Here is a 23,815-nt window from a genome sequence, read left to right on the forward strand (position 1 = left end):
TTTTGACGCTCATAAACAATCATAAAGTCCTCGTGCTGCAGGAATTAGGAGGTTTGCTAAAGGTGCAGCTGCCGTGCAGTGAAGGGTTTGCATCTTTAATAATCTATGACAGTTTGCGTTGATTGAACAGTAAAGCAGGTCGCACACCAGAAGCGCCGCTCGGCGCCGCGACACGGCGCGTACATGACAGATTAAAGTATCGCACACCAGATGCGCACATTCGAATGATATTTAACATGAAATTAATCAGATGGCGCTCTGTGGCGCGGCTGAAAAATGAACTGCGTCCTGAGCCGTCGCCAAGCGCCGCCGACAGCCGCCGACTTGCGGCGCCGGTGTGTGTATCCTGATAGAAACCTATGTTTAGAATTCTAAAATACATGGCGCTGCGTGGCGCTGCGTGGCGCGCCGCCGAGCAGTGCTTCTGGTGTGTGACCTGCTTAAGAATGATTAATAAATCTATATGAAAAAGTCACGTCTCGTCTTTAGTTTCTGCGGCGCTTTGCACTCACACTACTAGCGTACTTGAGCCCAAGTGAACCACGCTCTGGCACACCTCTTCCAACCAGGCCAGGGCAGGCTAAGTAAACCGCGCTTGAGCCCGATTCAGACCACTTATACTTCTCAAATGATCCAGGAAACGGGCCTGGGCACGGTCCGGATAGCATAGTGCGAGTACGCCCTAAGTTACCTTTATGAGGTGATAATTGCATTGTTTTGGTAACACTTTATTAAAGGTGCAGTAGGTGATTGTCTTCAGAAACATGTTTTATTGTGCTGGTCTCTTCACAGTCCAATAGTAATGATTACAGTAAATGATCTAAATGTGTTTCTATGTATTTTTATATTCTGGGTAAGGCATAAAACAAAAAAAATGTTCATACAATTCAATATTGTTGGGCCGATATCTCCCATAATTTCAAATAAGTAGCTCAAACTGTCTGTCAGCAAATGTAGATTCAGACTTCTGCGCATCTCTGTTCACGCAGATTCACCATTCGTGCATGCCTGCCTGCATGAGCGCCACATGCACACGAGACAATCACAGACAAGGTAATATCAAATGCTGAATTGAAACTTTTTAAAAATCTAAATCAACATTGGAGTTACTTTTGCACACTGGAGGAAGGATTACACACTGGCTGAAGTATTACTGTTAGACAGGTAATGTTCTGTTATAAAACTCTTTTAGTCAGGCTAAGCTTATGTTACATTGTGAAGTTATGAATGGCTTACTGTATATGCACTAAAGTGTAGTTCAGCCACCGAAATCTCCTGGCAAAAGATTGATGTGACTATTTTTAGTTCTATACGGGACCTAAAGCATCGATAATGTAGATTTGTATTTAGTTTAACAGCATCAGTAAATAGCGCTAGTCTGACTAGCCTGCTTTCCTGAGCTGAAGTTGCTTTTATATTCACATTGGTTCCCTTTTGAACAATGACAGCCTCCCTATACTGCTTACCACGCTAGTCTGAATATTTGCTCTGAAATAGCATGCAAGTATGGCTTAGTAATAAATGTAATTCTTGCACGCTGCCGGCCAACTACTAACTAACTGGCGAATGACATGAACTAGTGGGTTGTCTGCTGTTGTGATGCGGTGCTCGCGTTCGCAATTTCAGGAGCCGTGGCTTTGAATCACAGTCCCTCCCCGCAGTCTAAAAATAATATGCTGAGCAGTTTGCATTTTAGCAGATCACATACTGCACCTTTAAGGTACAATTCTAGCTATTAATAAACTCAACCTAAGAATTTCAGCTAAATAAAGTATTATTTGACGCTTATTAATAGGTATGGTGGGATTTGGCACTTAAATTAAAGCTTTAACATTATTTTTAAACCACTTTACTAATTTACGTGATTTCTGATCACTGTAATGTAATGTAATGTATTTTTTATTTAGTGCCATGTCAGCAACCAAGGCTATCTTCATGGCAGGAATCTTTCAACAATAAATATACAATTAAAAAATCAACAAACAAAATAAAACATAAATTAAAAAAGATTTTTTGTGTTAATACATGATAAAAATTCTAAAATCTTTTCTGGTTTCACTTTGTCAAAAATGTCCTTAAAAGAGTTCATTTCATAAAAAGTCCTTCTGGAATCAGTAAAAGCAGGACAGTCCAATAAAATATGTTTTACAGTAAGAGGAGTTTTGCAGCACAAACACTGAGTAGAGATTTCACCTTGGAGCAAAAAGATTTCTGATCACTTTTAATGTAATACAGGTCATTGAATTTTATGTTGAATGCATTTAATTTAGGTGCCACTTAATAGAAACACAACATGACAAATGACACTCAGAGATTTTTTAACTTGTGACTTTTCGTATGGGGTTGATGGTTCATGCTGACCTGTGAAATGTCACACTTAACTACCACAATCTCCATTCCTCACTCATTTTTCAGTGTTTGGATAAGATAGACACCCATGCAGTCACATCACACATACAAAAAGATTTCTTTACTTGGCTCAATTGGTTCTATGTCTTTTAAACAAGTATTGCCTGTGTTTATAAATATAAAGAAAGTGTCTTACCATTATTTGTCGGCCAGACGAGTTGACAAAAGATTTCGAGCTGAAACTCGGTATAAAGTTTTGTCCCACTGTTGAATATTTTGTCATTGTTGAATAATTACCAGACTCTAAAAAAACAGAAAAATACAGATGATTAATAAGTGAAGATTTGGAGTGAGTAATCCTCCCAGTGAACTCTCTCAATGTGGCTTCACATTCTGCACATTTCTAAACACAAGTGTCACACAGAACAGCACAGATATAATGTATTTAATGAAACCATTAACAAACTCTTACTTTTCACATATTTAGATCCGTTTATGTTGCTTTTGTGCGCAAGCAAGAATGTTTGATCTTTAAATGCCACAATTAAGCAAAACAAGTGTTTATCATCGATCTAGTAGTTTATGGTATTTTTAAAGCAGGTTTGTGATCATCAAATGTGCGTGTTTGTTTTTAAATGGACACATTTATCAGATATATTCGTTAACTTGTGTTTATTAAAGCTTTGTAAAATTTTTAAGTAAACATGTTTGTTCTTTGCTTAAACAATTAAACAAATATGTTGTTGTTCACTTTAGCCTTCCTTATGATGCCTTTGTGCTATTCTGTACACAGACAAGCATGTTTGTTCTTTAAATGCAACAATTAAGCAAAACAAATGTCGTTTATCATCGATCGAGTAGTTTATGATATTTTTAAAGCAAGTTTGTGATCATCACATGTGCATGTTTGTTTTTAAATGGACAAATACAGTTGTGTAGTTGAGTTTATTAAAGCTTTGTAAGATTTTAAAGTAAACAGGTTTGCTCTTTGCTTGAAATATGTAATTTTTGAATCTTTGTTTATTTTGCCTTTGTATGCAAGTCTGTACATAAGCATGTATGTTTGTTCTTTGATGCGACTATTAAACAAAGCAAGTGTTGTTTATAATCAATCTAGTAATGTTTATGATATTTTTAATGTAAGTTTGTGATCATGACGTGCATTGTTATGTAATTGATAAAATAAATGTCTCAGTTGTGTTTTTATTAAAGCTTTTGTAAGAATTCTAAGTAAACAGGTTTGTTCTTTGCTTGAACAATTAAAAAAATTTGTTGTTATTGTTTCACTTATAAGCCTTGCTTATAAGGCCTTTGAGAGCAAGTCTACACAAACATTCATGCTTGTTCTTTATTAAACAAAACAAGTGTTGTTTTGTTTACCTTTATTCAAGTTTATGTGGCTTTATGTGCGAGTTAACAGTTAAACAAATGTGTTTGCATTTTACTTAAAGGGATATTTTACGCCCCAAAAGATATTTTGAACAATGCTACACTGTAAAAACAAAAATGTTAATTAACAGTTTCTATATTTTGTTATTCACAAGTTTTTTTCTGTTTATTTAAGATTGTGAATTGCATTATGGGACCTTGATCTCTGCTCCATTGCCATTTGATGTTAAAAAAATTTAACTATAGTTTAACTTTTATTGACATTTTAGCTGTTTGAAATTGTATAATATATATGAAATAATATATAGAGAAAAAGTGTGTAAAATAACAGAAAGTGTACTGGTAGGTTATTGCAAGTTTTTTTTATTATTGTAATATACAACACCAACCCAGACAATATATCACTTTAAACTATTACAATTATTAATAAAAGTCACTTTTTCAAACTATTCAAAGTTAAAAAATAATGTTGGAAAAAGCAAAACTAAGCATGGAGAAATAAAAACACGAATCACAAAATACAGAAAACTGCTAATTTATATATTAATTTATATATAATTTAATTAAAATACACAAAAGAAAGAAACTCAAAAAGGTTTAAAACCACATAAGGGAAAATAAATGATGAGGTCATTTTCATGTTTAGGGTGAAAGATCCCTTTAAGCCATGCATATGATACCCTCCTACATAAGTTTTTTTTTAGCATGGATGCCTGCTCAAATGAAACAACTTTAAAGAAATATATGATCATTTTGTTTGATAAGAGTTTATAATGCAGTCTTATTTGAGTGAAATGCACAGCAGTTTGTATGTACCATTCGCTGTGGGAAATTAGTTACAGGCGGTCAAATGTAAAGATTTACTGCCCCGTAAAGGCGTCAAGTCTATAACTTTACAGTGAAGTGAGTATGCTCAGCATGCGTCTTTGATAGCACTGCAAGTTCAAGGAAACCTTACAGAGCTCCATGAATTACAGCAGTGCAAGTTTACAATTTTACAGGTTTTTTTTCTGTTCTGGCGCTGAAGCAGATGCGGTTAAGGTTTCCAAGTTTGTTTCATCAAAGACTGCATCTACGGGCATGCATGTACGCGTTTGAGTATGTGAATTAGGGAGTGTTTCATAAGTGAAGAAGTGTAAAATGAGTTGTAGACGGGAGGCGGCAGAAAAAAACAGAACCGGTCTGATGAGACACTCCCAGTGTCCCTACCCAAAAAGCACACACCCTTACTGCCCTGCCTCACCCTGCCCTTCTGCAGTACTTTGAATTATCTGAAATAAACAAGTAAGACCTAAAAGCTTGTGATATATGCTTGATACTTTGCCAACGCCAGATCTACACTGTGATTTCAACTGTTAAAAATGCTCCAGTAATAATTTGCAACATTAATTTACCTGTACATACAGTAAATAACTGTAAATTGACTGCATGACACTTCTCTTTTCATGCTGTTTTTTTAACATAACCATATGGTTGTGTTTTTGTCTTTGTAACAAAGAATATGATGCGTAGATGTCAGTACTGGTGTATTAACAGTGTGAATTAATGAAATACGGTTGTTTACTGTTAAAATGTATACATTTATTTCATTATTTGTACATTGTTTTTTAATGATAAAATACTGACAACCACATCTTAATTTTTTATTATTATTATGGATTTTATGGTATTTTGCCAACAGCAGATCTCGATTTCGACTGTCAGAAATGCTCCAGTAACAGTTTGTAACATTAATTTACCTGTATTCGTGGTAAATAACTGTAAATTCATATAGTTCCCTGCATGACACTTCTCTTTTATGTTGTTTTTTTAAACAGAACCATATGGTTGTGTTTTTGTCTGTGCAATTAAAAATATGCGTAGATGTTGGACTAGTGTATTAACAGTGTAAATTAATGAAATAACTTGTAACCACAGCTGTCCATTTCTTTTAACTATTATTTCTTTTATGGTATTTTGCCAACGGCAGATCTACAGTTATTTAGACTGTTAAAAATGTACCTGTATATATATGGTGAATAACTGTAAATTCACATTTTTTCTGCATGACACTTCCCTTTTCATATGTATGTGTGTAACAAAGAATAAGATCAGTAGATGTTAGTACTGGTGTATTAACATTGTGAATGAATGAAATACTGTTGTTTACTGTAAAAATTTGAAATCTATTTGATGGCTTGTATTATTTTTTGATTTTTTATTATTTTTTTTTTTACATTAATTTTATGGATTTTTTTCTAACAGCGTCGTTTTCAGACAAGGGAGCTTATTTTTTCTTTTTTCTTTTTTTTCCAAGTTGTGGTATTCATCTCCTCCAGACAGCTCTTGAAACAGAAGGTTTAAGGCTGTTGTAACTTGTTCACACACTGGTAAACCTCATAAGCCGTGGGGTCCAGTGTGTGGTTAAACCTGGAGAATACCTGCATTAGTCCCGCATAAAAGCAGAAATTCCAGCAATCAGGCTTGACCACTCAATTCAACCAGATTCTTAATGTTGCATTTACAATTGTATAGCATTGGAGATGGCCAATATACTGTAGGCTTAAAATTATATCAAAATATTTTCTGGTATTTATTGCGATGACAGTATAATTCAGATGTATCAACTGAGAGACAAACATATGGAGCCAGATCAGTCTCAAAATGAATACATTTACAAAATAAAATTCCTACACGCACAGCACAATTCACATTTATAAAATCCAATTTTAAAAAATTATATGTTTTTCCATTGAATAGGATTTGTGTATTCCTGAATCATGTTTTCAAATTTACGAATTGCATTTTGTAAATGTGAATTGTGTTGTGGATTGGGTATGAATTTTATTTTGTTAATATATTATTTTTGAGACTGATCTGTCTCCATACAAAAAAGGTCATGTATCGTTAGAGAAAAGTATCAATTTTCTTTTTATTTATGGTTAATTAATTTTATTTTAATTAAAAACTAATTAAGACTAACTGAAAAGGCATCTGATATCACTGCTGCGGTGAAAGAAAGAATTGGATCAAATATGAATATAATTAACAAACGCTTGTGGCAAAAAAGTCATCCTGGATATTTTATAATCATAAAGGAAGTTTTTTTTTCTCAAAACAAGCACAATTATCTGCCAATGGGGTAAGCAAAATAATCTTTTTTCAAAGCAAAAGCAAAATTAGTTTGCTTGTTTTAAGGAAAAACTTAAGAAAAAAACTTGACTCATTATTTTTGAAATCAAAACAATGTTTTTTTGCTTCTTGATTTAAGAATATTCAGAGATTTTTAAAAATTAATTTTGCAATGTAATACTACAATAATTAATCTAGCCATTATCGCTGTATTAAACTCTATATAATTGTATGAATTCTTGCTCATTCTGTAATATGAAACCACATCGGGTAAGAAAAGAGTTTTTAAAAACTTTTTAAGACTGCTAATTATGTAAAACAAAAAGAAATGGGTTTTGAGATCTCATTTGCAGAGTTAAAGATCTCCTGCATTGAGACGCATGTCTGATACTGAACTGCAATACATAAAAAGAGTGAAAACCAGGTTTTCTTGAACTTTAGGTCTATTTATGGTCGCATCTTGTGACATGACGCCCTGTTTTTGGTTCATTTACATGTCTTTGGCCTGTGTTTTGTTCATATTTCAGTCAATATGCGCACAGCTTGTTTGACTTGTTTTAATCTAATCAAATTTGCCAAGTGTGAACACACCCTAAATTTATTTCATTTAATTTTACATTATATTTATATTTTTTTGTAATTTAAATGACATTACATTTATCGTAGTTTATTGTACCTTTATGTCCAGTCTTTTATATTGTGCATTGTTATATTGTGTAAATTATATTGTGAACATCAATGAACCAGGGCCGAATGCAAAACAAATCAACAGAACCAAAACTACAGAAGAGAACACACCCTAACTTCACTTCTGAGCACCGAGCGCACTAAAACTAAATAGTTTTGCAACTACAAAGTAAAACTCTCAGGTTACATTCTTTACTGCAACATCATAACATTTGATATTCACACTATTATTGTCGGACCACGTTACCTTCCTCTTGTGCAGCGCTAAGCACTTTTTTTTTGTCATGAATGGGTTTGGTTTTCAAAGGAGCGCTTTGAAACTTTCACTCTCACTAGACGCGTAGCAGGAACTGAGATTACACTTGAACTTTGTTCAGCTCGCCTCTGTAAATAATTAACTCGAGCCATACGCTGCATTGTACAATCTCCATATCAATATCTTTCAAAACAATTATATTTGTGTTCATTTTCTTAATTCTGCCTCTGATTATATAAAATTAATTTATGAGGGAATGGACAATTTATGCTAACATGAATTGTTGAGTCATGACATGACTTTTTTTATTACCAACTGAAACAAAGACGCATGCAATTTAAAAAGTGAAGGTTCTTTGTTGGTGTTTTTATATTATAAAATACTTTCTATCAAACAAAGAGCTCTTTATATTGAAATCAAACTTTTTTTATTATGAAAATGTAATTCAGGATAAATTTTATGGTTTGGCTTAAAGATTAAGTCCAGTAACACTCCACGATAGTAACTATTGGCTTATTACCTGCCTATTATGAGGATTTTAACTGTTCAATAGTAGTTGTAAAGTATGATCCCTAATACTACCAAAAACCTAAACCCAACTTATACCTTACTAACTATTAGTAAACAGTTAATTAGTAGTTTATTAGCTAGTTAGTTAATTGTTTGTTAATACCACGAATTGCGACCTAAACTAAAGTGTGACTGTTTCTGTAATTCTGACAGATTTAAAGCGATAGTTTACTCAAGACTAAACATTTTAGCAGCATTTACTTATTCCAAACCTGTTTGACTTCACTCGAACACAAAAGAAGATATTTCAAAGAAAGCTGGAAGCCTGTAACCATTGACTTCCATTTGTTTTTCCTACTATGGAAGTCAGTGGTTACAGGTTTTCATCATACTTTAAAATATCACCTTTAGTGTTCAACGGAAGAAATAAACTCATAAAGGCTTGAAAACCACTTTAGGATGAGTAAATAGTGAGTTTATTTTCATTTTTTTAGGGTGAACTGACTCACTTTATGTTGAGACGACTAGAAAAAAATTAATCCTAACCCTTAATATTTGTAGTGATTTTGACAACTTAAAGGGATAGTTCACTCAAAACTAAACATTCTGTCACCATTTACTCAGCATTTACTTCTTCCAAACCTGTTTGACTTTATTTCTTCTGTTGAACACAAAAGAAGATGTTTTGAATAAAACTGGAAGCCTGTAACCATTGACTTTCATTTGTTTGGAAATGCTATGGAAGTCAATGGTTACAGGTTTTCATCATACTTTCATATAGTCTTTAGCGTTCAACGGAAGAAATAAACTCATAAATGTTTGAAAACCACTTTAGGATGAGTAAAAAAATGTATTTTTTTGGGTGAAAAAAAAAAAAAAAACACCCTTTAAGTTGAGGTGACTAGAAAAAAAAATTAACCCTAACCCTTAATATTTGTAGAGATTTTGACAGATTTAAAGATAGAATGTTTGGTTTTGAGTGAACTCTATCATTATTTACTCAGCATTTACGCATTTACGTTCGACGTTGTTTCTTCTGTCGAATGCTAAAGAAGATACTTTGAAGAAAGCTGCAAGCCTGTAACCATCGACTTCCATTTGTTTTTCCTACTATGGTCAATGGTTACAGGTGTTCAGTGTTCTTCAAAATATCGTCTTTAGCATTCAACAGAAGAAATCCACTTTAGGTTGAGTAAATAATAAGTTTTTATTTTATTTTTAATTTTTTTGTTAACTGACTCACTTTAAGTTGAGGCAACTAGTAAAAATAACCCTAATCCCAACTAAAATTCAACAAAAAAGTTTTTTTACAGTGTCTAGTTATTAAAAATTAGACATTGTGTTCACATGCCTTGTAGGATGTTCAGTCATTTTGTATAGCTAAATAACATCACGTGATCACAGTTTTGCCACAGGCATTAGTCTCTAAATATTAAAAAATTTGCATGCCGAAGTGTAAACAACACAACGCAGCCGTGTGCGTGTGAATTTAATAATGTCATATTTACTAATGATATCAAAGGCTAATCTTCGGTCCTAAAGAGTTATAATTCATCATTGTTAAATATGAAAGCACACACCGTACAAAGCGCAGAGAGTCAGCCTGACAGATGATGAGCAGATTAATAATGCAAAGGCTGTTGTGTTATTGTTGCTGTATTACAATGAGATCAAAGCGGATGATGATGATGACACACCTGAGGACGCGTATTGTGACGAAGAGCCGTTCTGGCGCGGGAGCGTGGATTTCTCCGCTAGTCTCATGGACACCTGCTGTTGCATGCGCTTAAATCTGGATTCCTCCTTGTGCGACCCGAGCTCGTTCTCGGACGGGACCGCGTACGTGCTGACGGTAGAGTTGGGCTGCAGCGCCGAGAGAAAGACGCTCTCCGAAGTCACACTCGTGCTCATTGTGAAGCGAGCTGAACAACAAAGATAGGAAAGTTACAGTCCACCAAACCGGAGAGTGGGAAAAAACCAAGTCCTCACGGGTGAAAACAAAAAACGCACCTCCGGTTAGTTAGCGAGTGTTTCAGAGCGCTGACGCTGGAACTTCTGAAGGCTGAACGCAACTCTGCGGCTTTTTTCGCAGGTGGGAGTTAAAAATTGGGCGGAGTTTGCGCTGAGTCACCTGAGATACCTGATGCAGGTAAACTCAACAGACAATAGGAGGCTCTCTATATTTGTATTTTTGCATGTAATGGTGTTTTAAATGGCGCTTGGGTAGATAAAATGGAAAGATATGAAATATTTACTGTAATTATATAAAAAATCCAGTTCACCTAAAAAAATCCAATCCAGTCCTCTACTTATGTTTAGTTTTCACTCAAAAAAAGACTTTTGATACTTGTTCAAACTACTTATTAAAAATGAGTTTAAACAACATTATTCTTTTGTTTTTTGAGGGGACAAATTAATTGTTTTATGTTCAATCCACTTACATTTGTAAAAACGATTTAAAGTTAACTTTAGTTGTGTTGGGACACAGAGGAATTGTGTGGAACCCTGCATTTTTTTTTTTTACACTGAAAAAAGTTGCAATGTATGTTGAAACTTTACTATAGGTATGTTGTTTGTTTCAGCCCATAAATTGTTTGCAACAATTTTGCAAAAATCATTTTTTAGTGTACAGTGTTATAGGCTAATATTAACAACAAAAACAACAACAACAACAACAACAATAATAATAATATTATTATTATTATTATTATTATTATTATTATTATTATTATTATTATTATTATTATTATTATTATTATAAGAAGAAGGCATTAGTAGTAGTGGTAGCTTAGCCGGTAATATTCTCAATCAACAGATTGGGCTGTAGAACAATTAAAGATAATATATATGCATTTTTATTGTAAATATAATTAGTAAGTCAATGACATAAACAAACCACGTGTTTATTTATTTATTTATTTATTTATTTATTTATTATTGTATATAGATGTTTTTAGATGTTTTTGCCCAAATTAAATAGAATTTCTGAAACATACTTAGACAGACAGGCAGGCAGGAAGGCAGACAGACAGACAGACAGATGGATAGACAGACAGACTATTGTTTGAAGTTGGTGTTAATTTATTTAAACATTTTTTTAAATAAATTATGCAAATTTGTTAGATTCATGAAAGTATTTTTACAACTACCTGATAAAAACAAATCTGTGGTTACATGGTCATCTGACACATGTATTGTGACTACATCTATTGGACGTTTTCAATAAATTGGCAAATGCTAAACTCTGACGTTTATAATGTTCTTTCAGACATGTTGACATCAGCGTGAAGTGAAAGTCTGCAGGGAATGTGCTCTGGCATGCAGGTGACGTTCTCTATCTGTTTGCACAAGTTGCTGTTGTTGAATCGTTGCCTAGCATTGTGAGTAGCAGACGCAGCAGATCTTTCTGCAGTAATTCACAATAATCTCAAGTTTCATCTTTGTATTGAATCAGTTTAAATTTAGTCAAACTGTACTCTGTTAAAAACAAAACTGTAATATTTACAGTGAAAAACAGGCAGCTGTGGTTGCCAGAACTTTACTGTTAAAATTATGGCAGAATTGAAAAATACGACACACGGTAAATCATAATTTTTTGATTAAGTGGCTAATTCATATGAATTTGTATGATCTCATTCGTACATTCGTATTTAGTATGATTTGCTTATCCCGCAATGATGGTTAAGTTTAGGGGTGGGGTTAAATGCCACTCCTCCTTTATAAAATTTTACATTTTCATACGACTAAACTCATGTCTGACTGAATTCATATGAGTTAGCCACTGACAAAATGTAAAGTTACATTTCCTCGTGAGATCTCGAAAAATAATGTTTGAAATTTTACAGTAAACTACCATATTTCATTATTTTTAGTATTATACACCAGTGTACTAACATCTACAACTATACTCACATCATACATGTTGTTACACAGACAAAAACACAACTATAAGCAGGTGATGATGAGAAAGTCACATGATCAACCAAAGCTCATCACAAACAACTTTTCCCTCAAGCACTAACATATAGAAGATGCGCAGTGTCATTCACAAAAATACTAAACACCATCATGGAAACACACATAAAATTCAAATAATCTAATAAACATTTTTTTTTCTACATTAGATGTAGCATAAAACTCCAATGTACATTACTGTAAAAAAAAAAAAAAACTTTAAAAAGCCTTAATGTCAACAAAAAGGCATAAAAAGTAAAGTGTCATCCAGGGAATTCTGGGAAAGTCAATTTATAGTTATTAAAGAAACGTACTGTTAACAGATATACTGTAGCATTTTTACAATTAAAAATAAAATTTTTTGACTTTTGCTTTCTATGAAACTCAAATCTGATTAAAATCATGTTATTTTCCAACCCAATTTTAACCAGAACTCTGTTTAAATTTAATCACATAGTACACTGCAAAAAATCTGTAAAATCTGTTATATTAACAGTGACAAACAGGCAGCTGTGCTTGCCAGAACTTTACTTTTAAAAATATGATAAAAAAAGAAAAAACCACACAATCTCACGACAAATCATAACTTTTTTGATTAAGTGGCTAATTCATATGAATTTGTACGATCTCATTTGTACAATTTAGTATGATTTTCTTATTACCCAATGATGGTTGGGTTTAGGAGCGGGGTTAGCTGCTACTCGTACATTTTCACACAACTGAACTTGTACAAATTCATACGAGTTAGCCGTTAATCTGGCAAAATGTAAAATAGTTACGTTTCCTCGTGAGATCAGAAAAAACGATGACCGTATTTTATTATTTAGTATTATACACCAGTGTTTTGAACTACGAACATCTACGCTTCATACCTTTTGTTACACAGACAAAAACACAACCATAAGCAGGTGATGATGAGTAAGTCATATGATCAACTAAAGCTCATCACAAACCACTTTCCCCCAAGCAGAGACACACTAATTTAAAGAAGATGCTCAGCGTCATTCAAACAACAACTAACACCATCATGGTAACACACATAAAATTCAAATATTCTATTAAACATTATTTATCAACATTAGATGTAATATTAAAAAGCTAAAAAAAATCATAGTAATGTCATCAAAAAGGCATAAAAAGTGAAGTGTCATGCAAGGAATTCTGGGAAAGGCAATTTATTGTTATAACAATAATAATAATAATTGCTTACATTTATATAGCGCTTTTCTGAGCACTCAAAGCGCTTTACACATAGGGGGAATCTCCTCATCCACCGGCAGCCATTTTGCGCCAGACCGCACACCACACACCAGCTGATTAATGGAGAGGAGGCAGAGTGATAAAGCCAATTATGATATGGGGAGGGTTAGGAGACCATGATGGACAAAGGCCAGTGGGCAGAATTAATTTTAATGAACACAGAGAGTCAGGACCTCGGTTTAACGTCTCATCCGAAAGACAGCGCTCACTGAGCAGTATAGAGTCCCCCGTCACTATACTGGGGCATTAAGACCCACACAGACTGCAGTTTGAGCGCCCCAGGCTGGCCTCACTAACACCACTTCCAGCAGCAACCTAGTTTTCCCATGTGGTCTCCCATCCAGGTACTGACCGGGATGTGTCAGAGAGCTGTTGCAGAGAGCTAGCTATACCATATGGTTATTATATTTAGTAAACATTCTGTTAGCAGATTTATACAGTTGAAATTACTGTCATTGTCAGTCATTAGTGTCATTTTTTCACTAGCAAATAATATCTTGTTAATAGCAAATGATAATACTTTTTTATTTTTGGCTTATTGTTTGTTAATACACATTCGGCATATCATTTAACATGGTTTGTTTTTTCAAGAATTATGTTTGTACTATTTTCAATGCACAGTTGTCATCACAAATCATCACACTTGTTTTATAGAAATGACTTAATTGCTGAAACATACTAAGGTCAGATTTCAACTGTTGCAGTCATAAAACTGAAATCAGCATCTTCCTCTGAAAGTCATTCATTCACTGAGTCACTGTGACTGATGCCAGATTTCTAATCAGACAGCCTTTCCATGCTTGTTATGAAACTGAATCATGCTCATTCACTATATTATACTAATTATTATAAGCCAAAACAAATAAAAAAAAGCTTGTCTCTACTCACCAATAACACCAGCAGTAGTCGTTGTATATTTCCAGTGCTGTATGTAGTGTGCTCACGCTCAGTTTGCTTGTTAAAATCTGACAGATTTCACAGGGAGGCAAGAAGATATAGAATCTGCTGTGACTACGCCCTTATCACAATAAAACTGTACACGTGTGTATGTGTGTGTGTATGTGTGTGTGTGTATTCATGATCATCTTTCTGGTTACTCATCCCCTGTATTAAGATAGGTGTGTGTGTGATTATGTGTCAGACAGTTACAGCGGAGAATGGAGAGAGACAAAATGGGCGAGTCAGGTGTGAAACACATCAAGGAGGAGTCGGAGGCACGGAACAGGGTAAAACAGCCAAAAACCAGGCATGTTTACTTGGCAACAGTGTAATCAAATGTAGCATTTTTGAAATTGCATGCTTCAAAAGAGGACTTAGATGATTTACATACATACATAATAGTTTCAAATGTACGCACTTCTTGCTTTATGCAAGCACAATAGAGGTTAAATCACTCCACTTTACAGGTTTTACCGTATTATACCCTGAAAAGAAATCTGTTATTTTATATCTTTTTTTCGGCAGATGGGGTGCCGGACAAAAACGTAAAATAACAGACGTTAAATTACAGACATTTTCTTGAATTTAAATTTTCAGTAAATTTCGGTCATTTAAGGTCTGTTATTTTACAGTAAATTTTTGTGTTTTCTTTACATTTAATTGGGTTAACATAAGATTATTCGTTTTCAGGGGTGAACTGCTGTGTAGCAGATCTTTTTAAAATGTGCCAACTGAACTTTTTTTTTGTCTGCAGAACTGAATGCCTGAAGTTGAGTGGAAAAAAAACAAAACATAACCCTTATTTCTTTTCGTTTTTTCTTGTTTACTTGAGTGAGCAAAAAACTCTTTTGGTTACATTATTAGAACAAACAATCATAGTTCACCTGGGAAAAAAAACTAAAACAGAGACGAATGTGAACAAAACATTTATTAGACACTAAATTAGAAACAGGACAGAGGGCTAAACAACAATAACGGTAAACAAGACAAGGGTCAAAACATGGCAGCACAAATGGGAGAAAATTTGTTGAAATGTTTCAAAGAGAAAAACAAGACTCAGCAAAGAGTGTGTGTGAATGAGATGTCTTTATAGTCCTAGTAATCAGTCCATCATGAACTTCTGTCGTATGGCACTGCGAAAAGGGGCAGGATAAAACAAGATGATTAGACATTTAAAAAAAGATTGCTCCACATTTAAAATTTTTGTCCAGACAGGTCATGTTTTGATCCTCGATTGGTCTCACACAGTCAAGTGATATGGTTTTGCAGATTAGATTTCACCAAGCTTAAACTTTCCAACACAGCGATCTGCAAAACCTGATGCACAAGCTTGTGTTTCCAGTCTGACACATTTGCGTGTGTATAAATGGAAGTCTATAGGGAGAAAAGTCCTGTGTGAACACAGCTTGATTTGTCATTTTATTTATTACAAGATTTCACTGAGTTGTTCGTTAAAAATAAGTACCAATACATTTGATTTCTCATTTGAGAATGCATTTTAATTTATTATTTGATCACTTGATTTATCATTTGGGTAATTGTTTTAAAAGTTGAATTTATTATTTGATCTTCTCAGGCATTTCACTTTTCATTTTAACTTGTTAGGAAAAAAACTTCCAAATATACACTGCAGCTAAATACAAATAACAGTCCACATGCACTAAGCGTTTTTTTTTTTTTTTTTTTTTGTAGCATGAACTAGTTAAATGTAAAAATTCATGTTATAATTTGCCATATCAAAAAACAAACAAGTAATTTCAACTTTTTTCAGTTGTTTTTTTTACAGTGTAGTTAGCGGTTCATTCTATTGTGGTGACCTCTGAGATTGAGACTAAGCCAAAGGAAAATTAATGAATTATAGGACAAATTTAACAGACAGCCATTCACAAATAGTCTATAAACAAAAGCAACCCAATAGCCAGAAACCTGTTAGAATACCCTATAGAAACCATCTTACAACGCTTAAAATCTGTCTGAACCGGAAGTTGCTGAGACTTTTATTTCAGTATGTTGATGTACTTCCAACTGAAATTGAATATTGAGTAGAGGGAAGGGTACTGTTTGCACATTATTCCCTCATAGAAAACAAATGGTAGGAGAGTTTATTAATATGCAGTTGTTAAGGAAGCCCCCAGACGTCAACAGAAGGACCGATGGTCAGATTCCATTGAAAATTGCCAAAAAGAAACTACTTTTTTTAGTGCATCAACTTGCATGGATTAATTATTCAACTTAAGAATAACAATGTGGGCTAGCAATATAAACATTGTAAATTTAGATTTACACATGCTTTTAAGTTGTATCCTTAATGACAATTTACTATGCACGTATACACTAAATCATGTACTGTATGATTTTAGTGTTGTCCCAAATGGAACATAGTCATAACCACATCATCTGGAGAAACATAATTGTCTCTAAGGAGAATTTTGTCAGATTAAAGTAATCCAAATTCAGTGCCTGATAGTTCTCTGCTTTCGGCTATGTGAGCAAAGTTGCAATTTGTGAAGTATGCAGTTTTGGTCACACCTCAGGTAAACATTTAGTGACATTCTAGAAACCCAGAATGCTTCAGAAATCAGTCAGGAGATCTCAAGCAGACTAAAAAAAGACTAACAACTGACTAAAAATGCCCTTGTGACTTTACAACCACCTTACAACACACATTAGCCTACAAACCTTAATAACTACATAGTAACATACTAAAAACCCAAACATTTAAAAGCTACCCCTACAAGCAACCAGCCAAAACACTTAGCAGACCAGTACTCTCTGACATGGTAATGCAGAGTTATGCAGAAGAGCATCTCTGATCACACAATACATCCAACCTTGAGGCAGATGGGCTACAGCAGCAGAAGACTACACAGGGTACCCAGTCTTTCAGCTACGGACAGGAAACTGAGGCTATAATTTGCACAGGCTCACCAAAATTGGAAAAGAGAAGATTGGAAAAACATTGCCTGGTCTGATGAGTTTCGATTTCTGCTGCGACATTAGGATGGTACGGTCAAAATTTGGCATCCATCCTGCCTTGTATCAATGGTTCAGGCTGGTGGTGATGGTGTAATGGTGTGGGGATTTTTTCTTGGCATACTTTGGGCCCATTAGTACCAATTGAGCATTGCGTCAACGCCACAGCCTACCTGAGTATTGTTGCTGACCATGTCCATCCCCTTATGACCACAGTGTACCCATCTTCTGATGGCTACTTCCAGCAGGATAACACGCCACGCTGTAAAAAACAAAAAAAACAAAACAAAACTAATTTTACAGAAAATATCTCTAAACTTTTACAGCAATTTTTTGTCATTTCAAATTATTTTCAAAACTTAGTAAAATGACAAATAATCTCTCTAAATTAACAGTTTGACTTTAATTTAGGTACTTTATCATTAAAGACAAATTACTGACATTTAAATTTTTTATACAGGGAAATTAAAGTATTATTTTTACAGTATTTTTTCTGTTATTTTAAATTATATTTAAAAGTCCATAAAAATTACAAACAAAAGCTTGTCTGTTATTTTATGAACTATATAATTAATGACAAATTACATAAATTTACCTGTTTTATACAATAAATTGGCGTATTATTTACACACTTTTTTTCAGTTTTTTGAAGTACATTTAAAATTAAGTAAAATTAAAGTAATAAATCGTAATTACTTGCTCTGTAAAAAAAAAAATGTAAAAATCGTAAAAAAAATATATAAATAATAGTCAAATGACTGGCAGCTATGGCTGCCAAACAAAAATCATAAAATTACGGTAAAATGTCTTTGTTGAAATAAAGTGCACAAAATATTAAATCTACAGATATTTTCATTAAAATATTTACAGAAAAACACTGTTATTTTACAGACTTTTCCTAGATTATTACGATCAAATCCGATCACATGCACCTGTTCCGGACTTTTACATGGACTTTAAAAGCAGCACAGACGCACGCACCAATTGCTTAGTCTTATTATACTGTTACTGTGAACATTATGACGCCTTTCTTTTTTTTTTTTTTTTTTGCCTTACTTTGTTTGTTAATTGTTTGCATGGTTTGCATCTGCCTGTTATTTGGCCATGACTCTGGATTCCCTGCATAATGTTACATCTGCTTGCCCCTGTGTTGACTGTTGCTTGCCTGATCATCTCTGTGTAATAAACCTGCATTTGGATCTGCACTTCTTTGTCAGGGTCCCCTTCATGTTACAGTTCCATTTCATTTAAGATCTGTAACGGAATCATTCCATAAAACTTAAACCTCTAAATGTTTTACATAAATACTATTCAATAAAATGTAACGACTGTAATTTTAAAGGTGAGAAATTTAATCAGTTGCATCTCGTTTGTTGTTTTTCCAGACTTTTTTGATCCACAATAAAATTGTTAAATTACGATGAGCATGTCTTGGCATTTTATTAAAGGTGTTAAATCGTAATGATTTAGAGAAAATTCTTTTAAATAACATTATTTTTTCTTGAACTTTTAGTGCAGTTACTTTATTGATATAAATTTTAAGAGAACAGCAAGTCTTTTTGAATTACTTTTTAAATGAATCTGGTGTCATTGCATGACTTCAGGTTAATTAGAATATAGAGTGAAATATCTTTTTATTTAATAAACTGGTCATGCTATTATTTGAATATACAGTAACTTCATTGCACGACGTGAATCACTTTCGAGACATAAAGTCACATATTTCAGAGAGATTTCCTCAGGCGAGGGCAGGCAGCTTTCACTCTGTCAAAAGAGAGAGTCACTTGCCCAACCCTATGAGAAAGCATTTTCAACTTTGCATCACCTTTATCCGCCTTAAACGTCTGACAGCTCTTGTTCCTCTTTAAAACAGGAATAGCCCAAAATGTCATGTTCAACGTTCTGTTGATATATTGTGCTAGTATAAACTGCCATCACAAACACATCAAGACACTATTTAAAATGTCTAAATTACTTACAGTGTATGCAGTGGTGTAAAGTAACTAATTACAAATACTAAACTAACTGTAATTGCGTAGTTTTTCTCAGGAATTGTAATTTACTAAGTAGTTTTATAAATGTGTACTTTTACTTTCCCTTGAGTACATTTTTAGTGTGGTATTGGTACTTTTACTACTTTCCTCCAGTCTGCAGTCACTACTTTATTTTTTCTTGTCTAATGGGATTAGAAAAATCAGTTCTGTGATTCGTGTCCAATCAAATCACACAAAGAAAGTAAATTATCATAATGAATATAATATAATACAATATAATACAATATAATATAATATAATATAATATAATATAATATAATATAATATATACACACACACACACACACACACACACATTTATATATATATATATATATATATATATATATATATATATATATATATATATATATATATATATATATATATAATTATAATTGCAACAAACTGTTTGGAAGCACTAAAAGTGTCCAAGATGTCCAAAATCTTTATAGACATTGACCCAAAGACTGTTTAGATGCAGGTCACTGATGAGAAGATGACAAATGTTTACTGTATGATGACCGAAATGGCCTTAAACACCCAGCAGGCACAAGACATCAACATGACGTCAGATTGACATTGTACCCCAAAGTTGTGGGACATTGCGTTTTGTTTGGAAAAGAAAATCAGGTTGATGTAAGAACTCAACGTCAGACCAATTTCAATGTCCAACATCCAACCTAAAACAACCAAATATCAGCGTCTAATGATGTTACAGCTTGAGTTCTAATTTCCAGCAAACGAATAAATTAACAATAATAATGACGTGTGGTCAAACAACTGAGTTATATCCAAATACACATGCTGTGACCCATATGGTCTATAGAGAGCAAGACCCACTGGCAACGGGGCTTGTCACCCATTCTCCACAGCCAGCTCACAAGATGGCCACTCCCAGTCAGCCAGCTCACAAGATGGCTTCCAGTCCCAAGTCTGTTCCTGCTCCTGAAAGGCCATCTCCAGAGCTGCCAGTCCCTCCAGTGCTGCCAGATCCTCCAGTGCTGCCAGACCCTCCAGTGCTACCAGACCCTCCAGAGCTGCCAGACCCTCCAGAGCTGCCTGATCCTCCAGAGCTGCCAGACCCTCCAGTGCTGCCAGACCCTCCAGTGCTACCAGACCCTCCAGTGCTACCAGTCCCTCCAGAGCTGCCAGACCCTCCAGAGCTGCCTGATCCTCCAGAGCTGCCAGATCCTCCAGTGCTGCCAGACCCTCCAGTGCTGCCAGATCCTCCTGTACTGCCAGACCCTCCAGAGCTGCCAGACCTGCCAGAGCTGCCAGCGCCGCAGCAAGAGTCGACGCCGCAGCCAGCACCGCAGCGAGAGTCGACGCCGCAACCAGCACCGCAGCCAGAGCCGACGCCGCAGCCAGCGCCTCAGCCAGAGCAGACGCCGCAGCCAGCGCCTCAGCCAGAGCCGACGCCGCAGCCAGCGCCTCACCCAGAGCCGACGCCGCAGCCAGCGCCTCAGCCAGAGCCGACGCCGCAGCCAGCACCTTAGCCAGAGCCGCCGCCGCAGCCAGCGCCTCAGCCAGAGTCGACGCCGCAGCCAGCGCCCCAGCCAGCGCCGCAACCAGCGTCGCAGCCAGCGCCGACGCCGTTGCCCAAATGGCCACCACTGCCTGAGCTTCCCGGGTGGCCGCCGCCTGAGCTTCCCGAGTGGCCGCCGCCACCTGAGCTTCCCGAGTGGCCGCCGCCTGAGCTTTCCGAACCGCCGCCACCTGAGCTTCCCGAACGGCCACAGTTCCTCGCTTTGCCGGTCCCAGCCCGGCTCCTCGCTCTGCCGGCGCCACCCAGACTCCTCGCCCTGCCGGCGCCATCCACACTCCTCGCTCTGCCGGCGCCACCCAGACAGCTTGCCCTGCCGGCTCCCTACAAGCCTCCAGCCCTGCCGGCTCCTCGCAGTACTCCAGGCCCTCCGTTGTCTCCCGATCCAGGGCCACTGCAGCTCCACTCTCTGGGTCCTCCGCAGCTCCACGCTCCGAGCCCTCCGCAGCTCCACTCTCCAGGGCCTCCGCAGTTCAACGCTCCAGTTCCACTGCAACTCCACTCTCCGGGTCCTCCATAGCTCCACGCTCCAGGCCTTCCGCAGCTCCACGCTCCAGGCCCGCCTCGGCTCCACGCCCCAGCTGGATGGTCCTGGTCCTCCATCCCTCCCCCTGCTCTGCCTCTGCTCCACCTTCCGCCTGAACTGTATTTGGAGCGTCTAGAAGCCACTCTTTAGAGGGGGGGGCTATGTTACGAGAACCAGCGATCGTTCTTAGGACATGTTCCACTATGCTTGGACTACACTTCCGCATATCCCAGGACTACATTTTCATACATGCACTTCTCCTAGACACCCATGCTCACTCATCTGCTTGATTACACTCATTACCTGAACCTTGTCATAGACTGATAGCATTCCATACATAAGCCACTCATGAACCCATCCAGTTTGCCGAGTCTTCTTCGCATTTTGTGACATTACAACGCGTTTCCCTGTCTTGTTTCTCCGTGTTAGACCTTAGCCTTGTTTTCCTTGTTCTCCTGTTTAGCCGCCTGCCTTTTGACCTGTTGCCTGTTAATACGATTACAATTTTGGATTTGCCTGCATATACCCGATTGTACCTGATTTGACCACTGCTTGCCTGACGCCGAATAAACCTGCATATTGGATCTTACCTCAAGTTGTATCTGTCACTCCCTTCCCCGGTCGTTACATATGTAGGCTAGAAAATAATATGTTTTGTAACATTTTAATCCTTTATATTTATATCCTATATATATCCTTATTATATCCTATATATATCCTTAATATTTTAATTCTTTATCATATGTAAAGATATTTGCGAATTGCTGTACCTCATGTATGTATTAAGCAGTGTGTAAGCGAGGTGCACAACTAAGACTAGACAATAGACTGGCTTTGTTCTGGTCTATTGAAAAATCTATTATAGTTCCTCAAAATATAGCAATGCACCAGCAGTGCGCCTCAGAACGTCTATAAGCGCAAATGCATTTTCTATTTAAACAGCATTAGCACCATGCTGTTTAAATTACGTCAAAACGACTCTTGCGCCAAGCTGAAACTAGCAAACAACATTGCGCCACACTGCGCCGGGTGTATGACAGGGTCCTGAAAATACTGTAGTAATTTATAGTAAAGGGAAATATTTAGGAATAAACATTATATTATATACATGTTTACAACTCTTCATTAATAAATTACACTACTTAATGTATCATTAGTAACTAATAGTAATTCCCATATATATATTCCAATATATTATATATATATAATTTTTATTTTTATACCACACACTAAAATGTCATTTGAAGAAAACATATGCTCCCTTCAAATTGATGTCATGGTAGAATATTCCATGTAGTCCACTTTGCAGGACACTTATTGTCAAATTAGAACAAACATCTGACACAAAAAGTGAAACATACAAAATGGACAGAGTGGTGGAGCGCAAGGACCAGTGTTGTGATAATTCATGCTATCAAGAGTATATTTGTAGGGTTCTAAGGGAGGGATTAGGGATTAGGGTAGGTTTTGAGCAATTTTACAGACTCGTATCACACCACTCCACACCAAAACTATGATGGTAGCACAATCTGATGGGTAGCATATTTCCTCATCGAGATATGCTACCTACTTTATAAATGGGAGATTTCACAATCTGAGTGGGCACAGATTGTCAGAACACCGTGATTGAGAAACATTACATTGACAGTATAATAGTACTTTGTTGTGTCTGGCCAAAGTTCCTGCAGAGTTCAGTCTCTCAGGTAAGATCTGTAGAGTTTAATTTGGGATTTCCCGGCCAGTAATTTTTTTTGCATTGTTTTAGTTTTTTCCCCATTGTGTGGTGTGCTTTGCTTTCTCTTTCATATTTCGTGCTATGTGTTTTACTTTTGCTATATTTGTAGATTCCCTATATACACTTCATTAATTTGTTAGACATTTCACTACACTACCTGACAAAAGTCTTGTTGGCTATCCAAGTTTTAGGAACAACAAATAATAACTTGACTTCTAGATGATCATTTGATGTCAGAAGTGGCTTATATAGGGAAAGCCCTCTAGATTACTCTTGTTTTAGCAAAATAAAATATGATGATGCCTTTATTTTTAATTATTTAATTAAGACAGTAAGGTCGCACTTTGCTTAGAAAAAATCTTGTTGCTCAACAGAAATAATGTACAGTATAGAATATAAAGTCTAAGTGCAGTGGAAAAAGCATTAATATTGTGTATGACTTCCATGAGCTTGGAGGACTGCATCCATACACAATAACTTATTATTAAAGTCATCTGGAATGGCAAAGAAAGCATTCTTCCAGGACTCCCAGAGTTCATCAAGATTC

General features: G+C 35.8%; 1 protein-coding gene across 3 annotated transcripts in view; it reads right to left on the bottom strand.

Moving 5' to 3' along the window:
* pkp3a (plakophilin 3a) overlaps positions 1–14,675 on the bottom strand; it is a 49,809-nt gene extending 35,134 nt beyond the window's left edge. Inside the window, exons 1-3 of one of the 3 annotated variants that reach the window (XM_087310480.1) lie at positions 10,313–10,359; positions 10,000–10,224; positions 2,546–2,652 (exon numbers count right to left, since the gene is read on the bottom strand). In XM_087310480.1, the coding sequence (XP_087166606.1) occupies positions 2,546–2,652; positions 10,000–10,213 (321 nt within the window). In that variant the 5' untranslated portion in view covers positions 10,214–10,224; positions 10,313–10,359. 3 annotated transcript variants of the gene reach the window in all.
* Between the last annotated feature and the right edge of the window lie 9,140 nt (positions 14,676–23,815).

Source organism: Danio rerio, chromosome 25 (assembly GCF_052040795.2).
Source record: "Danio rerio strain M-AB ecotype USA chromosome 25, GRCz13ab, whole genome shotgun sequence".
NCBI lineage: Eukaryota > Metazoa > Chordata > Actinopteri > Cypriniformes > Danionidae > Danio > Danio rerio.